We start from the raw sequence: 25723 nt of genomic DNA on the forward strand, positions 1-25723 counted from the left end.
TCATTTTAGATTGCTTTAAATTATCACTATAAAGTTTATTTACAGATTTTAAAATATTGATCAAAACACTTTCAATTTTGCAGCAATCATATTTTAATTTTATTTATTTATTACTGATTTTAAATTAGATTTTTAAGTAAAATTTTAATTTTACTTAAAAATCTAATTTATTACTATTTTTGATGTGATGTCAAAATTTGCAGACAATGTAAAAATAGGGAGAGTCATTAATGATCAGTGCTAAGTAATGCTCCTTCAGGATGACTAACATGATGAGCTTCAACAGGCTCTAACTTGATGAATGGTCAGAAAAGTGGCAGCTATGTTTTAATGCAGTAAAATGCAAGGTCATACACGGTGAATAGCAAGCCCAAAATAACTTATATACCTGGTGAGGTTGAATTAAAAACAGTAAAGGAAGGAAGGAATCTGGGGGTTATGATCCTGCAGATATGAAGTTTTTTTGAGCAGTGTAAACAAGTGGCCAGGAAAGTCCAAGCTATCCTATCAATGATTTATTGCACAATATCCTGTAGAAATAGGGAGGTCATAATTCCACTATATAAGGTAAATGTAAGACTACATTTGGAATACTGCATCCAATTATGGAGACCACATCTGAAAAAAGACAGGGTCCAAAGATGAATAGGTGAGATAGCAAAAGGATGATTGCATGAAGAAAGAATTTGACTATGTGGGCTATAGGCCTTGGCAATAAGGTCTATAGGGAAGCTGACTGAGGTTAGTAAAATGAATGAAGGTGGAATTTACACTGTTATAAAAAATTCCAGAACTAGGGCCATAAATTCAAATTACAGGGAAGAGTTTTTGACTAGATTGTAGTTTTCCTTTAGTGAGTCATTGATTACTAGAACAAGTTGCCTCCACTGATAGTTGAAGCTGACAACTTGAAGAAATTCAAAGGTCTACTGGATGGATAGTTTGTGTTTTCTTAACTACTTACTTTTTTCTTTTTTTTGGCCAGTGCAGCAAATGCCCGTGGCTTCTTTGCGCTATATGGCTAATATTAATCTCACTGTTTTGTCTGCGGTAGTCATTTTTTTTTTTTTTTTTTTTTTTTGTTAGTTGTTGGCGCATCGGCTTCTGTGGCCATAATGCACCTCCCAAAGTTTTTGCATCTTACTCTGATCCAAGCCCGAGGTGGGATTCGAACCCGTGACCTTTGGGTTGCCAGACAGGCACTTTACCCACTTGGCTAGCCTGGTCAGCGAGGTAGTCATAAACAATATTATAGGTTGTAGATATTGAACAAGGAAACAGCAAAATTTTTAAATTATACAAGCATCATACTACTTATGGGAGCATTTAAAAACATTGCTATCCAGCCCATATCCCAAAGGAAGCTTTGCAGATCTGATTTAAAGTCTCCACGATTATCAACCACTAATATTTGTACATGCCACTGGCCTGAAAAATAATTTTTTAAATTAAAAAAAAAAAGAAAAAAAAAAGCAAATTTCTTTTGTAAAAAGTTAGGTGATAATTTACAACTTACCTCATGATGCTGTTCTTCGCTAATTCTTCGTCAAAATTTTCAAACCAAACTTGCACTTTAAAAGAAATTTATTTGTGCTTTATCTAGTAAATCATTATTAGGAATATCACCTTTAAATACAGTTAAGAAAATAACAATGGAATATAGATTTCATGAAAAATTTCTTAAAATTTTATAAAGAACAAAACAGTAATACCTATACAGAACAAGTCAAGCGCGAGCCACCAAATTAAATTCCCTAAACAATAAAATAGGATGACAAGAAGTAACCTCGAAAATGGCCATGCATTTTCTAACCTGCAAATTAAAGTTAGATTGACAAAAGTTTTTGAAAATAAATAAAATAAAAAATTTTCTCCAACTTCTCCAGAAGAAATTAGTGCAAAGGGAGTAAGTTAGTCAGTGGTAAATGATCTAATATTACATTTATTGGATGATTGTTTTCTGCAGCAGCATGTTCGAGAGGCAACCAGAGAGGGTAATACTCTTGATCTGGTTATCAGCAGTGATCACAGTGTACTGATGTGGGATTTACTTAAAGATATAATTACCATCAGGTGTAAAGGAAAGGGTTTTTGCTTCCGTAAAGGTGAGTACAGTGGTCTCAGACAGTTTTTAAATTCTGTACAGTGGGATCAACTGAAAATGTTACCAACAGTAAATTCTAAACGGGGAGCATTCAAGGAATTAATCGTAAAAGCTACTAAAAGTTTCATACCTATTAAGAAATATTGTTCAAGGTTTAGGCCTAAATGGTTATCAAATGAACTAATGAGACTCATGACAGAGAAGAAAAATGCATGGGATGCATATAAATTATCAAGCGATTCAGAAGTCTAGGGCAGATATAAGCTAGTCTGTAACCAGGTCACAAAGGAGGTTAGGCAGGCGAAGGCGGATTAAGAGAAATTACGCAAAAGATGCTATGAAAAACAGCACGGATTTCTTTACTTATATAAACTCTAAAAGGAAGGGGACGAATCTGATTGGTCCACTTGATATCGATGGTTAGTCTGTTAATGATCCTGCTCAGATAGCAAACAAACTGAATGAGTATTTTGCATCTACATTCACACATGAGGAGTTATTAAGGTTTAAAAATGGCAGAAGGTTATCCAATTGTAGCAGGGTGCTTAATGATTCTGTAATAACAGAGCAAAGTGGAGGAGAAATTGTTGAAGTTAAACATAAGAAAGGCACCTGGGGTGGATGGGATCTATCCAGTTATATTAAAGGAGGCGGCAAAGCAACTAAGCAAACCCTTAGCCATAATTATGAGAGCATCCTTGGACTCAGGGGAGGTCCCCATGGACTAGAGATGTGCAAATGTATCCCCAATTCACAAAGGGGGATCGAAGGGTGGCACGAGTAATTACAGACCAGTTAGTTTAACTTCTGTTCCAGATAAAATCATGGAGTCACTGGTTAAAGATGCATTGCAGGATCATCTAGGCAAGACTGCAGCAATAATTCAGACACAGCATGGGTTTGTTAAGGGAAAGCCTTGTCTGACAAATTTGATAGGATATTATGATGTGGTTATAAAGGAACTGGATGCAAAAAATAATTTTGATATATATTTGGATTTCAGGAAAGCTTTTGACACTTGCACATGGAAGACTATTGCACAAACTGCAGCAGAATGGTATTAAGGGTAAGTTGCTACAATGGATAAAAGGATGATTGAGTGGGAGAAGACAGAGGGTGGTAATTAATGGGTGCTGCTCTTCGTGGACCAATGTTATTAGTGGAGTCCCACAGGGTTCGGTGTTGGGTCCTCTGTTGTTTTGAATATTTATCAATGATATTGATGACGGTATATCAGGCTTAGTGTCGAAGTTTGCAGATGATTCAAAGGTTGGCAGGGTTGTTAATGACAGTAATGGCAGTGTGCTACTGCAACAGGATCTAGATAATTTGGGCAGATGGGCTGAGAAGTGGCAACTGAAGTTCAACCTTGACAAATGCAAAGTACTGCATATGGGTAGAAGTAACCACAGAGAAACATACCAACTGTGTGGTACTACACTTAAGGTGGTAGAAAATGAAAAAGACCTGTGAGTAATTGTGCAGTCAGATATGAAGTTTTCTGAGCAATGCAGACAGGCTGCCAGGGCAGGTAATGGGGTATTGTCAATGATATACAGGAATTTCACTAGTAGGGAAAAGGAGGTCTGTTGTTTGTTTGTTATTTGGTTTTTAGGAGCAGTAGCAACTACGGCCACATTGCTCCGAGAATATGCGGTGGTCATTCCCTTGACCTTTCCGCACCCTCCATATTTGGTGGTGACGGGCTCGAACGCCGGTCTAATCAAGAAGCGTGTGCTACACACTGCTGCTCCTTCCCAGGCTACGGAGACGGCTGGAAAAGGAGGTAATTATCCCTTTATATAAGGCAATGGTCATATAACGCCTTGAGTACTGCGTACAGGTCCGAAGGCCTCATTTTAGGAAGGATGTAGATTTGCTTGAGCATGTACAGAGAAGGGCAACAAGATTGGTGAGGGGAATGAAGGGATCCTCTTACCAAGAGAGGCTTAAATTCTCAAATTGCAGTGGCTGGAGACTAAGCACCTGCGCGGTGATCTGATTGAGGTGTATAAGGCCTTGAATGGGTTGAACATGCCGAAACAAGCTTCCATCTGTCATTGTGGAAGTTGATAGGTTAAATAAATTTAAGGAGGAACTGGACAGGCATTTGGAGGGAATGGTGTGATTTTTTTTTTTTTTTTTGGCTGATGCTGCATAAGCTCATACACTTGCTTTCTTGCATCACATGCCACTACTACTATTCCCCTCCCCCCACCCTCCAGATTCCATTAGCACTAAATTCACAAAGAAAACAAAACATTAGTGGAGATTGAGGAAATCATTACACCATACACTTGGCAACTGAATGTTCCTCCCTGTATTCAATAACTGCAAACAAAACAAAACAAAAATGTTACATTACAATATATTATTGTAATGTAACATTTTTGAATACAAAGTACAACTAAAAAGTCCCAGGAATGAATTTGTTAAAAATATTCTTCCTAGTTTTCTGTCCAGTAGCATCACAGATGGTAAAAAAGTTCAAGTCTAAATTTGTTAAAAATATCTGAACATCAAAAAGGAAACTTTATTTTATTTTGTAACCTGCATAGAGACTGGAAAGTAATTACCTATTTTTAAAGTTGTGATACTCAACATTCAATTGATGTTTGGTAGGTAATTTAATGCAACGTAGTATGCACTGTGCCAATTCAAAGTATCCGTCACTACCATTTTCACTAGGCTTTTTGTAATCAGATGGCTATATTGTCCACAGAGTACAAAGCAAGGAACAATTTTTATTGCTCATTAACTTTTGACATTTATCAAGTAAAAAAAAAATTACCTATGATTTATTCCAAGGTTAACTGGAAAAGCTCAGGAAGATGCAATGCTAATTCAAAACACAGCCAGTTTACAAATATTACAATCATGAAAACCTAGCATTTAATTCCCACAGCACATGCAAAATCAGGAGTACACTATTGTCAATAAGTTATAATTGCTTAACATGTAGGCAATATTTCCTGAGAGACCGCATACAGTATCCAATATAGTTTTATTTTTCTGCACGTAACACATGGCAAATGTTTTATTTTATTGCATTGGATATTGCTTGCAATTTCTTGAAAAATATGGTAAGTTATGTTTGAAACTAATGCCGCATTGTCATTAGCTTGTCCAGTGCACTTCAAATAAATTACAAGTAAATCTTGTTGAGGTAGCAAATCACATTTGCTACCTCAACACATTTTTGCATAAAGCGGCACTAGGGGTATTGTGCAGCAATGCACACAAGTGGTCATTCTTAAGTGGTCAACCAACGAGTGTTGTAAATATAAAGGCACACGAAATTAACAACTACTCAGTACTAGCACACTAAGTAAATGCTTTGCAGTAATGCCTGGAATTTGTTGATAGACTTGGTGCACAGAATTATGAATTAACTATTTAAAAAAATTTTAAGATTTGATATGATTTACATCTTAGCACAAGTGTTCACTTTTGGCAATGAATTCCACACTTAATTTTCAACCATTATATACAAATTTTCAGAATGCTGATCAGAGAATTATGGCACACTTAATGAGTTCTCTCAAATTTAGGTGGAAGTGAAAGTGTTAACACAGCATGACAAGAAGGCTTGGAGGTGACAGGCCAAATCAACTTCCTGGATAGTGTCATCTAACTCACCAACAGCTGTTTTACTGTAAACATTTTCCTTTGCCCAGTATTAGAAGTTCACTAGAGTGAAATTGGGACTCCTAGCTAGGAATAAATGATATCCAACCAGTTTACACGAATTTGGCCAATTTCTTGCCTTGTGCAAAAAAAAAAAAAATCTGCTAACACGTGCAAAATGAACAGTCCAATAACTATGTCATTATTCGGTACAGCATGGTACTTTGGACAAATCTGGCTCTTTTGAATTGTTTGAAGATCACGTGGGGCCCTAGCAATGGCCGTTGTGCATGTTTACAAATCTTCCAATGTGAAAAACAGCTTCAGCCGACCACAGGAATATACTGTCTGTGAAATCTTCCAACCTTATAATCATGTACCGCTGCTGAAATTTCATTGTTGTAACATGATTTCAAAGGTCAACACCTCAGTTCTTTCATTAGAATTTACACACACAGAATGTTACTTTATTCTTGTTTCTCAAACTAATTGTCTTATGGTTTTTTATATGGCCTTTTCCAAATGCCTGAACGATTTATGCAAATGTGGGTAGTCTTCCCCTATGTTTAGCATCGGTGACTGATCTGGCCATCACCAATTTTCTTTGATATTTCTTTAAAAGTTTTTGAATCTAATATTAGTTTCAAGTAATCTGTATTATGCATGACACAATCTCTACACAACTACTACAGAACCCTACACCCCCAAAAGCAAGTCGGGCTCTATTACCTATGATCAATTTATACACAATCCTTTATTTGGAATGAAAGAAAATGAAATGGCATAAAATTTTCTATCTAATAAACATTCAATGATGGCTTGCTTACTAATCAAGTAATGCAGCTTTCAAAATAGGGTGCAATTTCACAATCATTGCATAGAATGTCCAGAATTTTTTAACACATGTAAGATTTATTTCTAACTGTTGTTGATGGTAAGCAATTTATTATTCTTTTTTTTTTTTTTTGACTATGTTGCTATTTGAATATGTGATTAGCATTAGCAGAGGCATACGATGCAAGACATATGGCCATTGAGGATAATGCAAAGTGTGGAACACCTTGCACATCAACAAATTACAAACTTGCTATTATTATTATTAGCCCTATGGTGCAAGGAAGCCTGAGGCTTATGCAGCACCAGCCAAAAAATTTTTCTGAGTTACCCTGTGTGTGTGTGTGTGTGTGAGAGAGTGAGAGAGAGAGAGAGAGAAGTAGAAGGAAATCACCAAGAAAGAGAAGAATGATGATATCATGTATCAGAAGCATTATTCAGGTTGAATGCCAAATAACGACTGAAGATAGCCTCTAAAGTTATATTATCATACAATAATTACAAAACCATCATTATTTAATATATTAAAGATGAAAAAAAAAAAAAAAATAAATAAATTAATTATAAAACTTGTTTTTTGTATACCAGTTTTAGGTTTTACAGCAAATTAGATAGAAACAAGAGCTGAGCTCCAAGAAAAAAAAAAAAAAAAAAAAAAGGGATTTAGAGCTGAAAGCCTCAGACTACATGAAATTGACTATACAAAAAAGTTAGTGCAAAGCATAATTTCAGTTTGTAGTAAATCACCTATGAGAGGCCAACAAGCTCAAAACGGTGCCATCTGGGTGGTGATATCTGCTGAAAACAAGTAACATTAGTCATCGCTACTGGTGAAGCATTGCTTATTCGAGGTAGTGCAATATCAGGGCAATTCGTGAAAGCATTCACAATACGCGATGTAACAAAAAACAATGCCGTTTCACCTACTTGGGTATTTACTATGAACTAAAATGATGCTTTGCACTAACTTGTCTGTATAGTAAATTTCCTGTAGTCTGAGGCTTTCAGCCCTAAAACCCTTCATAGTCTTTACTATTGCACACTACCTGGAATCTCTCATATTGTGTAGTCATACTTCATAACTGGGTTGTTACTCATTGCATTACCAGGGTACCTACCCACCCACCAATGAGAGGCCAACAAGCTTTGAAACAGTGCCATCTGGGCAATGGTATCTGTCAAGAATAACATTAGGGCAACTTGTGAAGGCATTCATAATATGAGATGTAACCAAAGCGATGCATTTTCACCTACTTTGGTGATTTACTAGGAACTAAAAAGTAACTTAGATGATTTGCACTAACTTGTTTGTATATAAAATAATATAAAAAAATAAATAAAATGAGTTGATAACTGAGATCACGATCTACGATTTCTAATCACAATAGTGCAAAGAGATGAGAAGTTATGTCACTTTTGACTTAAACAAAATGGCAGCTGCTGAATGGAGGCCTCTCAGTAAGAGAAGAAAAAAAAAAAAAAGGATAGGAATAAAATATTTTGATTATAAAGCCATAATTCTTTAGAAATTTATAACATGCAAACATACTGTTAATAAGACTGTATTTGGAAAAGATTAAGTGCTTGAGACAAGCAATCAGAAGAAATAGGATTATCTGTGAGCAAGGAAAAATTTGAAATTACTCTGACCAGGGTTTAACAAACATAGCTTGCATGGAGACTAGTATTTTTTGGTTCTTGTTCTTGTTTTACAATTGCTATGACTTCTGACAAAGGATGAAGAATAACAGCCATAGCTTTACCTTCCAACTTTTTGATATCTAAAATCAGAAGGCCTTTAATACAGTATATCCAACTTTAGCCAAAACAGTCTGGAACCACACCCCGAAACTTTCATTCCAAATTAACAGACTAATTAATGGATGTTGCCATGAAATGCAATAAACTGATCTTAAAGTCCTTTGCTTTATCAATTTTGTCAGAAATCAAGCAACATCTGGGTTTTAAACAATACATCTAACCAAGCATGAATTATCAAAACCAGAGCACAGATAAACAGGGAATGCATCAGTAACTCAGTTGCTTACTTTTTGCCAACTTCTCTACATTATTTATTTTTTTATTAACTGTATTATTTTACAGTTATCTTATTTATTCTTGTACTGCTTTGGACCTTAGGTAAAAATTTGGAAATGAGAAATTCAGACAGTAAAGTTGTTTCAGCAATATTCAATTTAAGAAATAAAATAACAAGGAGAAAAAAAATAAACAAATAAAATAAAAAATAAGCAGACATACTAATACCACATGAGCTAGTTTTACCAATGGTCCATGATGAATCACATAACAGGAATAAAAGTAAAGGATTTTTCCATTTTCTTTTTGTTATTGATATAAATCAACTTTCCAGGCTGAAGTGTTCTGCAACTATTAGAGCATCAATGACCCTAAAATCAATGCAAAAGTACAACAGCCATTCCAGAGAAGAAAATATAATGGGTTGTAATGAGAATGTGGAGTCTGTGATCATAATTTCTTGGATTACAATACAGGCGTGTTAAACAATTTATTAGGCAAGTCCGGAATGTGAAAGATGCCAGTTTTCTGACCACTTACATATATCTGTTTTTTTTTTTTTTTTTTTTTGTTACTTGTTGGCACATGTTACTTGTTGCATTGTGGCTTCTGTGGCCACAATGCAACTGCCAAGGTTTTTGCAGTTATTTGATTCAAGCCCGGGGCGGGATTCAAATTCACAACCTTTGGGTTGCCAGCCAGGCAGGCACTTTACCAACCCGACTAGCCCAGTCGGCACATATATCTGGTACTGTTGCCATTCGCACTCTTGAACATAGGTGGAAAGTGGTAATCAGAAACAAAGTTCTCTTCAGCCACATCAGGATACCTTTAACCAGGAGTCAGGCAAGTGGGGTCTCTGAGATTTCAGTGACTGTGTACTTTTTGTCTACTTGGTCCCCACAGCTGAAACTCCCATAAAAATACCATTCAGAAAAAAATGTTTTCTTCAATATCTCCAGTGAAAATTCCAAAAAATCACCATTAGTTATAGCATAAACAAGGAAAATGCAGGATCAAGTTAAGCATATTCTTAATAATTATATTAAACATACTGAAAAGAATAAATTTAAAATTATTGGCATCTTTTGCATACAGTTACTGAAGCATGTGCTCTTTATGCTTTGTAATAACTATATCAAATTATTGCATTCTCTAGCCTTGTATCATGAAACAGTCTGGGTGGCATATAATTGTTAAAACATGCAAGTTTTTCAGGTTGTTTACTGTCAGTCAAGATAAAGGAGATGATATTTAAAAATTCCAAATAAGAGAGGTGATGAAAAATGTCTAGAGAAATGCAGTTTTTCATCCCCAAAAAATAACCAAAAACATCTTTTTAACCAATAGCTGGGTGTGTGGGATCTTTGCAAGCACATACAACAAAAGAAGTGCTTTCTTTGATTTCTTTACTAAGAATTCCAGAAATTTCTGTTAATAATAACACCAAAAGAAAAAATTTTCTAACCATGCCTATTCTTGATAATTATATTTACATGCTGATTAAAATTAGCGGCATTTCTCATATACAATTATTGAACCCCCCCTACACACCACCGGTGTTCATCTAATGGAAAAGACAGGGATACTAATTTTTAGTGTGCTTTTCTGTTAACACCCAGGAAGCATTTAGGCAAACTTCCAATACTGTAGTCCCCTCTTCCCAATACTCACAGGAACAGTAATATAAATTTGCAATTCAACTAAGGACTTATTCAGAATATATACGAAATTACATGTCAATAGGTTAGCTACCACCCACGCATCAATTTCCCTCTAGTACAGTTACGCAAATTGCATCTCGCAGCTGTCGTCCATATGAAGTTCTCATTGATTTTGAGTCCAGTGAAGTTTTCAACCTGTGAGATATACTACCTCAAACTTTTTTTTTATCCCTCCTCAATCTGCAGCCAATACCTCAAAATTTCAGCCCACACTCATATTTTTTCCCGATTCAATTATAGAGTGGGACATGGAAAAAAGTAACATACACACATGCACAGATGCATTGTTTCATTCCATGAAAAACTCAGTATTTTTGGATGCTGAGTTGTACATGCAATGAGATGACAAACTTAATGAATTATACTGGAAAATATACCCTCCACAGATATGCCTTTTCAAAAAAAAAAAAAATAATAAAATAAAATAAATAATGAATGATGAAGACCATACTGGAGGCATATTAAAATCCATACAAACATTTTAATATTTAAATTTAAGTTGCTGTGGCGAAGAGTTCAGTGATATGCAAACTGACGGTTAATGTTGCTAATTATGTGAGAATGGCAAAGAACATATCCTCGTTATATAAAATTAAGCAAATGAAACTGATCATTTAGAAAAAGAAAATATTTGTCACTTGTTCTGCACACTCCAGTGGCAAAAAAATACCACCACTTTGCTTATTGGAGGCTTGAAGTGGTGAAACCCATGTTTAGTCTCTAGAGCAAAGTTTCCGGCATCCCCCTCCCCCCATACTTATCCTTCAACACATGCACGGTACTAAGTACTATAGGTTTTGATACCTTTCGTGTTTGGGGTTTTCATAAAAAAAAAAAAAAAAAAAACAGCATAAAACAAGAATTGCAGCTAAAAATTATCAGTTGATGCCAAGGGAGAATGGAGGATTGTAAGTGTTACTGCATGTAGAGATTGCAAAATTATCATATATTCCAATTACGGTAATACTAAAAATCTTTGTTCTATTAATGGCAAATTATTAACATTAGTAGAGGCATACGATGCAAAAAAGCAAGCTTATGCAGCATCAGCAAAAAAAAAAAAAAAAACCCTCCCATTTCACCCCTCCATTCATTCCAAATGCCCGTCCAGCTCAGCCTTAAATTTATTTAGGCTATCAACTTCCACCAAATGTTCCACCAATCAACCACCCGCTGGCTAAAGGCAAATTTCCACACGTCTATCTTTCCTCAATTTGAATCTATGCCCCCTCAGGTTCTTAAGCTGAGCACGAGGAAGAATCCCATCAGCATTCAGCTTGCTCAACCCATTCAAGACCTTATACACCTCAATCAGATCACCTCACAGGTGCCTACTTTCCAAGCACTGCAATTTGCAGAACTTAAACCTTTCTTAGTAAGAGCACTCCTTTATTCCCCTCACCAATCTTGTTGCCCTTCTTTGTACTCGTTCTAGCAACTCTACATCCTTCCTAAAATGAGGCATTCAGACCCATACACAGTACCCTAGGTGTGGCCTGATCACTACCTTGTACAACAGGATAATCACATCCCTGTCAGCAAAATTGCTATATATCATTGACAAGACTCCATGACCTGCCCTGCTCAGTGAACTTCATATTTGACTGCACAATTACCTCCAGTGCCTTTTCACTTTCCAATTCCCCGAGTGTAGTACCACACAGTTGGTATGTTTCTCTTGGGCTATTGCTACCCATATGCAGTACCTTGCATTTGTCGATGTTAAACTTCAGTTGCCACTTCTCAGCCCAATTTATCTATATCCAGTTGGAGTAGCATACTGTCTTTACTGTCGTTAACAACCCTGAAAACCTTTGTATCATCTGCAAACTTGGACATTAATCCTGATATAACTTCTTCAGTATCATTAATAAATATACAAAAAAACAATTGGCCTGACACCGAACCCTGGGGAATTCCACTAATAACATTTGTCCATGAAGAGCAGTGTCCACTGATTACCACTCTTTGCTGTCTCCCACTCAACCATCCCTTTATCCATTGTAGCAACTTACCCTTAATGCCATACCTCTCCAATTTGTATAGCAGTCTTCCATGGGCAACAGTAACAAAAGCTTTCCTGAAATTCAAGTATACGATATTCAGTTCCTTAGTGACCACATAATATTATTCAATCAAATTGGTCAGACAAGACCTCCCTTTAACAAACTCATGCTGTGTCTCAACTATTACTGCAGTCTTGTCTAGATGATCCTGTATCACCTATTTAACCAGTGACTCCATTATTTTCCCCAGAACAGAAGTTAAACTAATAGGTCTTTAATTATGTGTCACCCTTTGAACCCCCTTTGTGAATTGAGGATACATTTGCACACATCCAGTCCATGGGAACTTCCCCTGACTCCAAGGATGCTCTCATAATTATGGCTAAGGGTCTGCTTACTTCCCTTGTTGCCTCCGCTATAACTGGATAGATTCCATCTGCCCCAGGTACCTTTTTTATGTTTAACTTCAAAAATTTCTCCTCCACTTTGCTCTCAGTTTTTACAAAATCATTTAGCTCCTTGTTAGAGTTTGATAAACGTTTGGCATTTCCCTCCTTGAATAACCCCTCGTGTGTGAATGTAGATGCAAAATACTCATACAATTTATCAGCTATTTGAGCAGGATCATCAACAGTCGAACCATCTATGTTAAGTGGACCAATCTGATTCATCCCCTTCCTTCTAGAGTTTACATAAATAAAGAATTGTTTGCGTTTTTCTTTGCATCCTTTGCTAAAGATTTCTCGTAATTTGCCCTTGCCCACCTAACCTCCTTTGTGACTTGATTACAGATAAGCTTATATCTACCATAGGGTTCTGTGTCACCATAATTTATATGCATCCCATATATTTTTCTTCTCTGCCACATGTCTAATTAGTTCATCTCACATCCATTTAGGCCTAAACTTTGAACAATATTTCTTAGTTGGTATGAAAAGCCTAGTAGCTTCCAAGATTAATTCTTTGAATGCTTCCCATTTTGATTTGTTGTTGGTAACATCATCAGCTGATCCCACTGTACAGAATTTAAAAACTGTCTGAGACCCCTGTAGTCACCTTTACAAAAGCAAAAGCCCTTCCCTTTACATCTGATAATAGTTACATCTTTAAATAATTTCCATATCAGTACATTGTGATCACTATCACCCAGTGGTTCCTTTATCTGTAAATTCTTAATACATGAATAATCACTGCTGATAATCAGATCAAGAGTATTACCCCCTCTGATTGTGTCTCAAACATGCTGCTGTAGAAAATAGTTATCCAATAAATCCAAAAAAGTCTTGCTTGGGCAAGAGTGACCAATCCACAAGTTCCAGTCAATATCTGGAAAGTTAAAATCTCCCATTATAAGACATTCTGATTTACTGGCCCACTATTTCTCTGCACAATTGCTCATGATACTCATCAGATTCATTAAGCCTATAACACACACCGACTCTCATTTTTCCCTTCTCAGTGCTTATGTCACACCAAACAGACTCAACATTGCATTGTCCACCAATATCAATTGGATGCACTTACTTAGATTTTGTGTTTCTTAACTAATAGCATAACCCCTCCTCCCTTCCTGTATCCTTTCTGTACACATTGTACTACACAAATTCCAATTCTGCACTGCTTATATCTGTGTGACAACGTCTTTGATATCACAAAAATATCTACCTTTGATGTCTTGACTAGCACTTCAATCTCATCAAATTTATTAACTACAGGCATACCTCGAATAACGAATAGGATGCGTTCCACGAAATTACTTCGTTAAGCGAAACTTCGTTTTCAGAGGTAAAAATACTATGGCCAGAATAGGGATACGTTCCTACGTAAAGAAATTGAAAAGCTTTTTTTTTCGAACAAAGAAAAGTTTTATTAAATAAACAGTCAACTTATATACAAAGCGAAATCACATTTTAAAATATGAGTCTAAAGTTGATTGCTTATGCTTTTTTTCTCTTTCATTTAACAATTGCTTATACGGAGTTATTGCATTTAACACTGATCGCTTAACAATAAAACTTCTTCCTAAATCAGGATCATTTTCACTAAAAAAATTTAAAACGTTTTCAATGTCATTTAAGCACCTTTTAAAATCTTTGGTTGTTAACACTTTTTCGGCAGGAACTTCTTTAACTTCGTCTTCGTTGCTAACAAGGTTTTCTAAATCTTCCACTGAAAAACCATCATCTTCTGCATTCAATAAATTTCTAACATCCTCTTCATCGACATTTTCGAAACCTATTGATTGAGCCATCTGGATAACTTCATTTCTAATTTCTTGGATGTTATTTTCTTCTTCTAGTACAACTTCTGGCCATATTTTGCGCCAAACTCCATTTAAGCATTTCTTAGTGACTTCTTTCCAGGAACTATCAATGTTTTCAATTGCGTTTTTAATGGTGTAGTTTTTCCAAAAAGTTTTAACTGTCATTTCCTCTTTATCCTCTAGTTCAGTTAAATTGCTTAATGTTCGACGCAGATAATAAGCTTTAAATGATGCTATTACTCCCTGATCCTGAAGATAATCAGGGAAGTTGTGTTTGCTGGAAGAAACACAACTTTTACAGGAATGCATGTGTCCAACGTGTTAAGATCAGTAGGATGTCCCGAAGCATTGTCTAACAACAAAAGAGCTTTTTCTTCAAAGTTGTTTTTTTGACAATACCGTTTTACTTCAGGACAAAAGTGGTTAACAAACCAATCAGTAAATAACTCCTTGGTAACCCACGCTTTTCTATTTGCTTTCCATTACATGTAAATTCATTTTTATGTTACCTTTTAACGCCCTCTAATTTTCTGAATTTATAATTGCCAGAGGCATTTAATCCAAAGAGTAACGTTAAACGGTCTTTGGCTGCTTTGAACCCAGCAGCTGATTTTTCTTCAATAGAAATGAAGCTTTTTGTTGGTAGCCATTTCCAGAACAAACCGCTTTCGTCAACATTGAACACCAAATTTGGTGGAAAATTTTCACGTTCAATTATTTCCTTTAGTTTTTCTGGAAACTTCTCCTGTTAATTTTACACTATGAATCCTGGCCAGTTTTTTAAATTTCTCGAACCAACCACGAGAAGCCCCAAAGGTTTCCGTAATTTCTTCAGTTTGTTTAGATTTCAGGTGATTAAACTGGAATATTTTTTTATGTTAAATGGGGCTTGAAATTGCGGACTTCGTTATATCGAAGCTTCGTTATCAGAGGTAACGTTAACCGAGGTATGCATGTATACTCCTTTACATAAATAAAGCTGTTGAAGCAGTCTCTCCTATCAACAAGCATAGACCAGGCTGAAAAAAATTTCTTCCCCTTGAGCCTTGCACAATCTCTCCAGTGCCAAATTGACTGATGGGGCTCTCATCATATACTCCTTCCTATCGTGTCTGGGCAGAATTGCAGACACTTTCACATTCAACCCTAACTCATGGCTCTTTTTCAAAGTTGACCTGTACTTGCTGAGTAAATCTGCAGATCTTTTAGTCTTAATGTCACGAGTTCTTCCAACACATACAACAATATTACCTTTTCTGCCCTTAAAAGATGATATCTGCTCTACATCATCAACTTTTACCCCTGGCAGACACCCTGATCCTGTTATACTTATCCCTTTTGCATAGTATATTCCCCGTCTCCCTGACAATAGAGTCACCAACAATAACTAGTTCCTTTGGGACCAGCACATTCTGCCTTGGAGAATGCCTCTCTGGTGCACGGGAGTGAGCTTTGACATTGAGCTGGGCAGTTGAGAGCTTGATGGGTTCCTCATATTAATTTCTTTGAGGGCATTAAAATCGTATTTATAGTAAATTCAATACGATTTTTTTAAGTTTCATTTATTACATAGTTTCTGGTTTCTATCACAATTAATTAATATATTTTTTTGTAAATTTCAATTTGGCCATTAAAATATGTTCGTAATAAGCATAAAGCATCAAGGCTTTCATCATTTAATTTTGATCTGATTTTGGTGTAGCTCAATCTTGCTCCCAAAAATCCTCTTTCTGATTCACACTTGTTGGCCAGACTGCCATTAAGTATATATAAACCAGTTCGGCTTCTGTGGCCGAGTGGTCAGAAGCGGGAATGCAGTAGCACACGCTCTTTGAGTAGACCGGGGTTCAAGCTCCTGACTGCTGAATATGGTCGATCTGCCAACCCGCACTGGACCTACGTGGCAGATTATGGTCCATTTCCCTCAGCATGAATTGTTGAGGAGGCTTCCATCCTGCAGTGGGTTGATAATGGCTGCACTTTACCTTTTTTTTCTCTGTATATTTTCCTCACAAAATATCTTTATTTCCTTTTGTACAATTTTTCCGACACCTTCTGTGACATCTTGAATATTTTTTGGGTTTTCTATCTTATGGGCCAAGTCTTTGCTTAATCATGAGATGAAGTCTTTCTTTCATTGTTAGCCAACTGGTGGGCACTTCTGGAGTAAAAACAACGTAGTCATCTTTATCAGATCCATGGTTGTCAGAATTTTTCTCATTTACATTCAAGCATTCTACTGTTTTTATTATTAGTTTTGACAGTTGTTTTTAGATGTTTTACTGAATATATTGTAGTCAGAACCATCATCTTTATAGATTTCATCTGGAGTGTGAAGAAATTGCAAGACATCAGAATAGTTCATTTGTCTTTTATGCGTGTTCGAGCCCGTCACCACCAAATACGGAGGATGCGGAAAGGTCAAGGAATGACCACCGCATATCCCGGAGCAATATGGTCTTAGTTGCTAATGCTCCTAAAAACCAAATAACAAACAAACAAACCTTTATGCGTTTAATTAATTCTTCCTAAAGTTCTTTACTTTGAGTACTGTTCTATTTTGATAATTCATTTAACATAAATTTTAATGTAACATCTGCATTAAATAATTTTGCACCCTCACAACAAAGTGTTTCTACAGCAACTTTTACTGGCTGTAGAGCAGATATCATGTTATATAACAATTCCTGTTCATTTTAAGTGAAGTTTATAAATCAATAAGACTCTTTCTCATACAATCTCTAACTTAGCATCAAAATGCTACAGAATAGCCAATACCTTACTCCACTAGTTTTTGAGTTGATGATTTTTCCTTTCCAAATTGTTTAACAATGTTTTTCTGTAGTAGTTCATTGTCTGTATAAGATTTTCTAAACATTTTTACAACTTTTCAGATCACTGCAATTAATGTATCGACCTAGAATGCAATGTATCATTTTGAAATGGTGCATCAATTATTATCTCCATACTTTCATCATTCTCAATCTTTTCATTCAAAGCATCATCGTTGAGTCTATGTTTGGACTAGCCTCTTCCTTTTCTAAGTCAGCTGACGATATTTCTTTTCTATAAAGAATTTTTACAACGGCTAACTACATTCCACAAGCTATGCACAACTGATGCACTATGTGTTGTATTGCCAACAATTCTTAATAAAGAAGGTGAAACGTGACCAACTTAAACTTTAAGAACTTATTGACAATTTTCCATGTATGTTAATATTCATATATCGACGATTTATTTTCAACATGCAATTGTTATCTAAAGTTAAGCTAAAACTAGATGTGCCGTGCCTGCAAGACAATATTTCTTCTGTAACTTGTTTTCGAATACTTTTGCATAATCCATTACCACATATTTGGAGACTTCATATAGCCTCTAGATTGTACAATGTACAAATTTTAACAAACGAGAGGTCATCCGTAGCTGGCATGCAAGAATTAACAGCTGGCAAAGATTTATCAATTTCTTTCTCAAAATATACAGCTATTTTTTGACAAGCAGCAATATCTGATTTTTAAACAAAATTCTCTATTTCAGAATTATCCTGGTCTCTTTTTAATAAATTTATTTTTGTGTATGGTTTTTTGGTGAACATGCAACCCACTTGTACTGCCACCAGCTGCTTTGCACACTCCTTAATTTGACATATTCCAGCATCACTAACATGTTCAAAGACTACTTTCCATCGAGGAGCTGTAAAATAATTAATTGTTATTATAAAAAAAGTATATTTTTTTGTAATTTTTTTTTTTGTTTTCAGTGAATCAGCAGAATCTAATTTTGAGTTTGATAAATTGAAAATTTAGAGATTGTTAATTACACTATATAATTATCTAAAAATGACCAAAGCTAATAGAGTCAAGTCATAAATTTGTAGGAAAACCACAAAATTTTACATTCTTGCAATTTTATAGTTTTCTCATATTTACTCACCTTAAAAAGATACTATATTTTATTTACTATGCCTGAATATTTTTATGCAACAGGAACAAATGTGGAGCAAACCTTGTTCAATCTATACCAAACCCAGACCGGGCAATGCTACACACTTTTCATATGACTGAAAAGTTATGGGCATCTGTAAAAGATTAAAAAATGGAGAAAGCACCCCTTCACCCACTAGACATTTATAAATTTCCAGGAATCCTAAAATCATTTTGCATCTGTAAAAGATTAAAAAATGGAGAAAGCACCCCTTCACCCACTAGACATTTATAAATTTCCAGGAATCCTAAAATGAACAAATTTTCCCATGGAATTTCCAAAACTGGCAGATATTATCTTAGAAAAGATTTAATGATTGTATTTGTGAGTGACTTAAAGAGCTTTGAGGATTAGTAACCTCGTTCAAAGTTAGAACCCGATGGTGACGGTATGTGAGCATGAAGAAGGCAATGACTATTTGCATGTCACTAAGTGCTAAGAACATTTTAATTTTTGCTTACACTACTTGTGCAAACCAAAATAAAGGAATAAAATAAACAGTGGCTTTCAGTTTTGGTTTGGGTTCAGCTCCACTCTGACCAAAAATATTAGTCTGTTTTCAGTTTGTTTCAATGCCCTGCTTAATTATGACAGATAAATGCTGACCAGGCAGATCAATAAAATAATAAACTAGATAGAAAATGATCAAATTACCAATAATGGAGAGATCAATCCAGCATTACTGTTACCAGTAATCAATCCCTAACTGCAAGGGCATAACAGCCCAGTTCATTCAAGGAAGCATAGTGATAGTTTCAGCATATTGAAAACACAATACATTCGGCACTATCATCTAAATCAGTGTTTCCTAACCTCCTTTCCGGATGTGGGCTACATTTACATTTAAGGCACAGGTCATGGACTACAAAAAAAAAAAAAAAAAAAAAAATTTTTTTAACTATACATGCAAAAATATATTAATAACTATTTTTAAATATAATTTGCCAAGATAGCCTATGTGAAGGAGGGAAGCAAACAATTTGTATTTTCTTATCTACTCTTTTTTTTCTGGCCAGTACAGCAAAAACACGTGGCTTCCTTGCATTATATGGTTACTGATAACTTGATTTATATGTCCAATTTTAATGTGTACCACGACTTTTGGTAATTCTGGAAAAATTATGCAAAACCTTGTTTCTTCAAAATGCTTTAAGGCAATCTTCACCTTTGAATGTTAGAAATAGTTTTACTATAAGAATTATATCCTGGGTTGTTATATCAACCACATAATGCATGTAAAACTATTTCTTCCTGCATCAAACACGCAAATAAAATAAAATAAAAAAAAAAAAAAAAATAAAAATTTAGCTTTCTAAATATATTATTAATTTTTTAAAATGTACCATGACTTCTGGTGCATGCAGTATATTATTTGCCCAAAGAAGTACCCGTTGTTATGCATAAATTATACTCGTGATTTATATCCCTAGCTGTATGTAACAAACGTTTCACTATCAGTCACTTTGTCAATCTGAATGGAGACTAAAAGTGACCAACTGCTTCTTGTTGCCCTGCATTAGGTCACTTGCTCTTGATTACCAATTTCGCATGACCAAACTGTTTCTGTATTATGGTTCCAGAAATTACAGGTAAATCTTTGCAGCTTTACTTAAGATCTAGTATGACTGATTTATTATGAACACTTTCATATTTTTAGTATAAACATACTGTTCATTGGATAATAGGAAAATACTATCTAAAAAATTCAGCAGAAATCCAATCCGTATTTCTGCTACTGCTATTAATCACGCTCTCTGTTAGCTTTCCTTCAACACACTGACTACTTTGCTTGTCTGGAGAAGTTTCAGAGAGAATTATTTTTTTTAAATCTATCATGCATTTAAAAAAAAAATAAACATAAATAAAATAAAAAAAAAATAAAAAATAAATAACTGATGTTAATATAGATTGTAGAGGTCACTACTCAATTCAGCACACTTTTGTTCTAAAGGGTCACATTCTGTCAAATTATTTTATTTGAGGAACTGATGATTTGGGATGGAAAAGACAACTTGCAATACATCTGCTCAATTCTTGAAGCAAACAATTTCTGAATTCCCGTAACCACATATATTACCCTATCAAAGGTAACTGGACAATATCACATTTTCAAACATTAATTTGAATGAACAAATTAACAAGATGTAGGCCCCTGGTTTCAATAACTGCACTGATTCAGCATGGAACACTTTCAGCCAGTTCCTTGTAGCAGGAACCAATGTCCATTGTTCCTTTAGTGAAAAGTTGTCGGTTTACCTGTACAACAACATTTCTGCACCCTGATCTGGCATTTCAAGTTCAATCCCTCTGGCCAGGTGAGCTGTTGGATTTCAAAAACTCAAGTTTCACACTATCACTGTATGCAACTGAAAGCAGCCATGCTGTACCATGAATCAAAATGGTATTATCTAAGCTGAGGCTATGTCTTGGTTTCTGATATTACAACTACTGGTCTGATCTACAGGAAAAATACTCACACCATGGCACCCTTCTCTAAACTTCATTGTGAGTGCAATACACTGTGGTAGATGACATTCTCAAGGCAAGCAAACACACAACCACTTGTAAACATTACTCACTGTGCCATATGGCGTGTTTCCACTGACCCAAAAACAATGGGATAGTCATCACTAAAAACAATGCCAAGCATGATGTGGTTTATGCAAGCAGCATCTCTACCATGAAATACATGCCTACTGCCTTCTACAGACACTCCTTTTTTCAGAGGCCAAAGCTCAGCTTAATTTAATCACTTTCTCCAGAGATTGGCAATTCCTATTCATCAGTTTTTTTTTTTTTTTTTTTTTAAAGCCTGCCTGACAGTTTGCACACATTAATTTATCCCCCATTCTTCTACATTCTCATTACATTGGCTACTGTTGATTTTGTAAGGTTCAAACATGTGGCTAAATTACTTATATGGAAATTTAGTCACATTAAGCCTCTTTGAGAAACTCTCTAAGCACCTTATTATAACTCATTCTTTTTGTTTGTGATGTTTATACTATTGCCTACATGCCTTTAAATCTATTCTAGCTCTGCATAAATCCCAATCCGCTAGAGACTGGGAGAAGGGTGTGTCTGAATATTTCTGGCAGAGTAGCCTATATTTAGATTGCAAATGCAAACAGTATATAGAACTGATAACAAACAAAATGTCACCACAGCCCACTGTGCATGTATTATTTTGACTTGTATCAAACTCAGTTTCTAACAAGTAAGGTCAAACTGCAAAACAATTAGATTATTTATATAGCTGCATGATATGCATATGAAATTATTTTCATATTGTTATGAAAATATTCTGAACTAAGTACAAGGTTAATGAAATATATATAAAAAAATTACCATTGTAAAATGTGATAAAATATTTCATCAAAAAGGGTTATTTTAAGTTCATTATTAATTCAAATCTTGGAGCTACTATTTTAATTTTGTGGCATGCCTGCTTTTGCTGACCACCAAAGCACCATTCCACTCAATTCTTACATCATACTTCAAAGAGAAATTTTTAGTAAAGCATTCAATGGTCCTGGAGTACTATTTTGTTAGCAGGGATAAAGGGATGATTGTACCCTTGTATAAGGCAATGGTCAGGTCACACCTTGAGCACTGTATACAGGTCCGGAGGCCTCATTTTAGGAAGGATGTAGAGCTGCTGGAACGAGTACAGAGAAGGGCAACGAGATTGTTGAGTGGAACAAAAGGTTGGTGTTACCAAGAAAGGCTTAAGCTCTGCAAATTGCAGCTTCTGGAGACTAGGCACCTGCAAGGTGATCTAATTGAGGTATATAAGGCCTTGAATGGATTGCGCAAGCTCAATGCTAACGGGATTCTTCCTCTTGCTCAGATTACTTACCCGAGGGGATATAAATTCAAATTGAAGAAAGATAATTGCAGAATAGATGTGCAGAAATTTGCCTTCAGCCAGCAGGTGACTGATAGCTGGAACAAACTTCCATCTGTTGTAGTGGAGGTCAGCAACTTAAATAAGTTCAAGACAGAACTAGACAAACATTTGGAGTGAATGGATGGTTGAAAAGGGAAGGGTATTTTTTTTTTTTTTTTTTGGCTGATGCTATATAAGCTTGCTTCCTTGCATCACATGCCCTGCTAATGCTGTTGCCATGCCTGCTTTTGCTGACCACCACACGCAATTCCTACATCATACTTCAAAGAGAAATTTTTAGTAAAGCATTCAAGGATCCTGGAGTCATTCTGAATGCTTTTTTTTTTCAACACAAGATATGTACAAGTGCTACGGAGACACCAGCACACGGTAATCATTTAATGTAACTATCATATCATAAAACCTACAAACAATAAGTATGGGATCACACTTCACTATGACTTGTCAGTGATACATAATATAATCTATTTCTTATTTAATTTTTTAAATTTATGATCCCAAAAATGAAAGGTTGCTGAAATCGAAATTTAGAGTAATCAGCACTGTGGATGAACTAACAGAGGATGACAGAGAAACTTCAAAATTGAACTTAATTTACTTTAACTACTGCTCTGAAGAAAAATAATGCAGAAGCTAAGCCGAAATATGTTTGTTTCAAAGCTAAGAAGTCATGACAAAGGAACTCCATGGGATGAAAGGATAACTGTGTACAGGTGAAGAAAAGATTAGGACTATCAGGACTATTAGAATTATCTGATATGTCAGTAGGTAAGTGAAGAATTCATTCGAAAAATATTTGACTAAAGTCATTAGTGATTGTCAAAAACTTTAGCATCTCTACAAGATGAAATCAGATTTTCCACTCACTGATTTTTTTTTTTTTTTTTTTTTTTTATTTGGTAGTTTTTGGCGCATCGGCTTCTGTGGCCATATTGCACCTCCCAAGGTTTTTTTGCAGTACTTTGATCCAAGCCCGAGGCAGGAATCGAACCCGCGACCTTTGGGTTGCCGGGCAGGTACTTTACCCACTCGGCTAGCCCGGTCGGCTCCACTCACTGATATAAAAGGTTGATTGGAATAAAGTATATACAACTCTGACAACATGTAGTATCAGTAGTCGTTCCCATATGTAACTACTATGGATTAGTCAAGTCATGGGCTGGCAGTAAGTTTATCAGCTGATCGAGACTCCTCTTAAAGATAACCATTTTGCTCAACCCTATCTGGTAACTGATCAGGTATATTTTTAAGCTTCATTTCGGAAATACGAGGCATGCTAGATTTAATACTGGTTGTATAATACTGCATAAAACATCACTCATACTGCATGGCAAACGAGGTGGGGAAACATGACACATCCTATTAGCGTTGGTAAAATTTATTCAATACAGGAATCAATAAAAAAAAAAAAAAAAAAACCCTCCAATATAATTGAACTTGCTCTTAACATTTGGTAAAATTTCACATTATCTTAGCGGTGCAAAAACTCTACTGGAGGAGTAATTCCCACACATCATTTCTACTACCAAGGTATCACGCATCATTTTAATTATATCTCACATTGTGAATAACTTCACGAGTTGCCATGGTATTGCACTACCTCGAATATGTAATGCTTCACCCATGGAGAAGATTAATGCTACTTATTCTCGGCGGATACCACCACCCAGATAATCTTATTGGCTTCTCATCAGTGGGTGGATGGGCAGGTACCCTGTGGTTGCAATAGTGACAACCCAGTTATGAAGTATAACTCTACAATATGAGAGATGCCTGATTGTGTGTGTGGTTTAATCTAAAAGATATTTCTTGGCTAAATGCCTAAGAGTATGAAGGAGTTTATGTATGGGTAATGCATACACATCATTTCTACTACCAAGGTAGTTTTAATGCATCGTTTTAACTATATGTCATATTGTGAATGCCTCCACAACAAGTTGCCATGGTATTGCACTACCTCAAATAAGTAACGCCTCACCTATGAAGAAGACTAATGTTACTTATTCTCGGTGGATACCACCACCACCATCTAGACGGCACTGTTTTTCAAAGCTTATTGGCTTCTCATCAGTTGGTGGACAGGTACCCTGTTGTTGCAATAATGTCAACCCAGTTATGAAAGATATGAAGTATAACTTGGATTGTCACTATTGCAACAACAGAGTACCTGCCCACCCACTGATGAGAAGCTAATAAGCTTCGAAACAGTGCTGCCTGGGTGGTGGTATCAACTGAGAATAAGTAACATTAGTCTTCTGTATTTCTCCATAGGTGAAGCATTACTTATTCGAGGTAGTGCAATACTACGGCAATTTGTTGTGAAGGTATTCAAAATATGAGATGTAATTAAAACGATGCATTAAAACTACCTTGGAAGTAGAAATGACGTGTGCACATTACCCATGCATAATTAAACTCCTTCATACTCTTAGGCATTTAGCCAAGAAATATCTTTTAACAAAAGCTAGATGTTCAATTTTCTTTCTCTCTCTTTAAGAACTGAATTTGATGTTTTAGATGAAAAAATTATTCTTCGCACCATAATATCCAACTCAGGTTATAGGTTTATATTTCTACTTAAAAACTGAAATAACAAGAGAAACACAAGAACAACTATTGCACTGTGCACAATACAAAAAATAAATTTAATATTGTGTGTGTGCCGAGCACGCATAGCAGAAGTGAAAATTCTTTAGAATCTATTGAAACGTAGCGCCACGTTGCTTGTGCTGTGCCCAGTACAGAGTGGTACAATGGTGATGGTGGTAATGAATCGTTTTGCATAGAAAATTTGTCAATCCACAGCCACAAATTACTCCCATGTGAAAACTGTGTGGGGCGTGCCTAAAGAAGTTTCACTTCAATAAGGGCAATATTCTGAATTTTTTAAAACCTTTACTGGCTAAGGCAAAGAAAGCCAACATGAGAACCATGGCAAACTGGTCCCCACTACCACAGTTTCTTCCTGCATTCCTGGTAAAAACAAATGGTGCATGTTAACAGTAGTGGCAGTAGAAGTTGATAACAATGTATTGATTAGTTTTTCCCATTATTTAAAAGCAGATTATTGGAGCTCATGAGTGTTTTCATGGCTGAAATTTACTCACGGGTACACCCTCCAAACTGCCCCAGTCTTAGGGTGTTTATCCCCTCTTTCCATTGTTTTAAAATAGGTAAATGACTGCCACTACCGATAACACGCACTGTCTGTAGAAGATGTTTTCCTATTTT

At 35.6% G+C, this 25723-nt stretch overlaps 1 protein-coding gene across 4 annotated transcripts in view; it reads right to left on the reverse strand.

Moving 5' to 3' along the window:
• Nucleotides 1–25723, reverse strand: part of LOC150090824 (chromobox protein homolog 3-like) — an 89731-nt gene that overhangs the window by 44032 nt on the left and 19976 nt on the right. For 3 of the 4 annotated variants that reach the window (XM_090380201.1, XM_090380189.1, XM_090380196.1), the window contains exon 2: nt 1517–1571. In XM_090380201.1, coding sequence (XP_090236327.1) covers nt 1517–1521 — 5 coding nt within the window. In that variant the 5' untranslated portion in view covers nt 1522–1571. Of the gene's footprint in view, nt 1–1516; nt 1572–19236; nt 19287–25723 lie in introns of those variants that run through there. The other variant, XM_090380206.1, reaches the window with a different exon arrangement.

This window comes from Mastigoproctus giganteus, chromosome 1 (genome assembly GCF_048544385.1).
Source record: "Mastigoproctus giganteus isolate SK-2022 chromosome 1, ASM4854438v1, whole genome shotgun sequence".
Taxonomy (NCBI): domain Eukaryota; kingdom Metazoa; phylum Arthropoda; class Arachnida; order Uropygi; family Thelyphonidae; genus Mastigoproctus; species Mastigoproctus giganteus.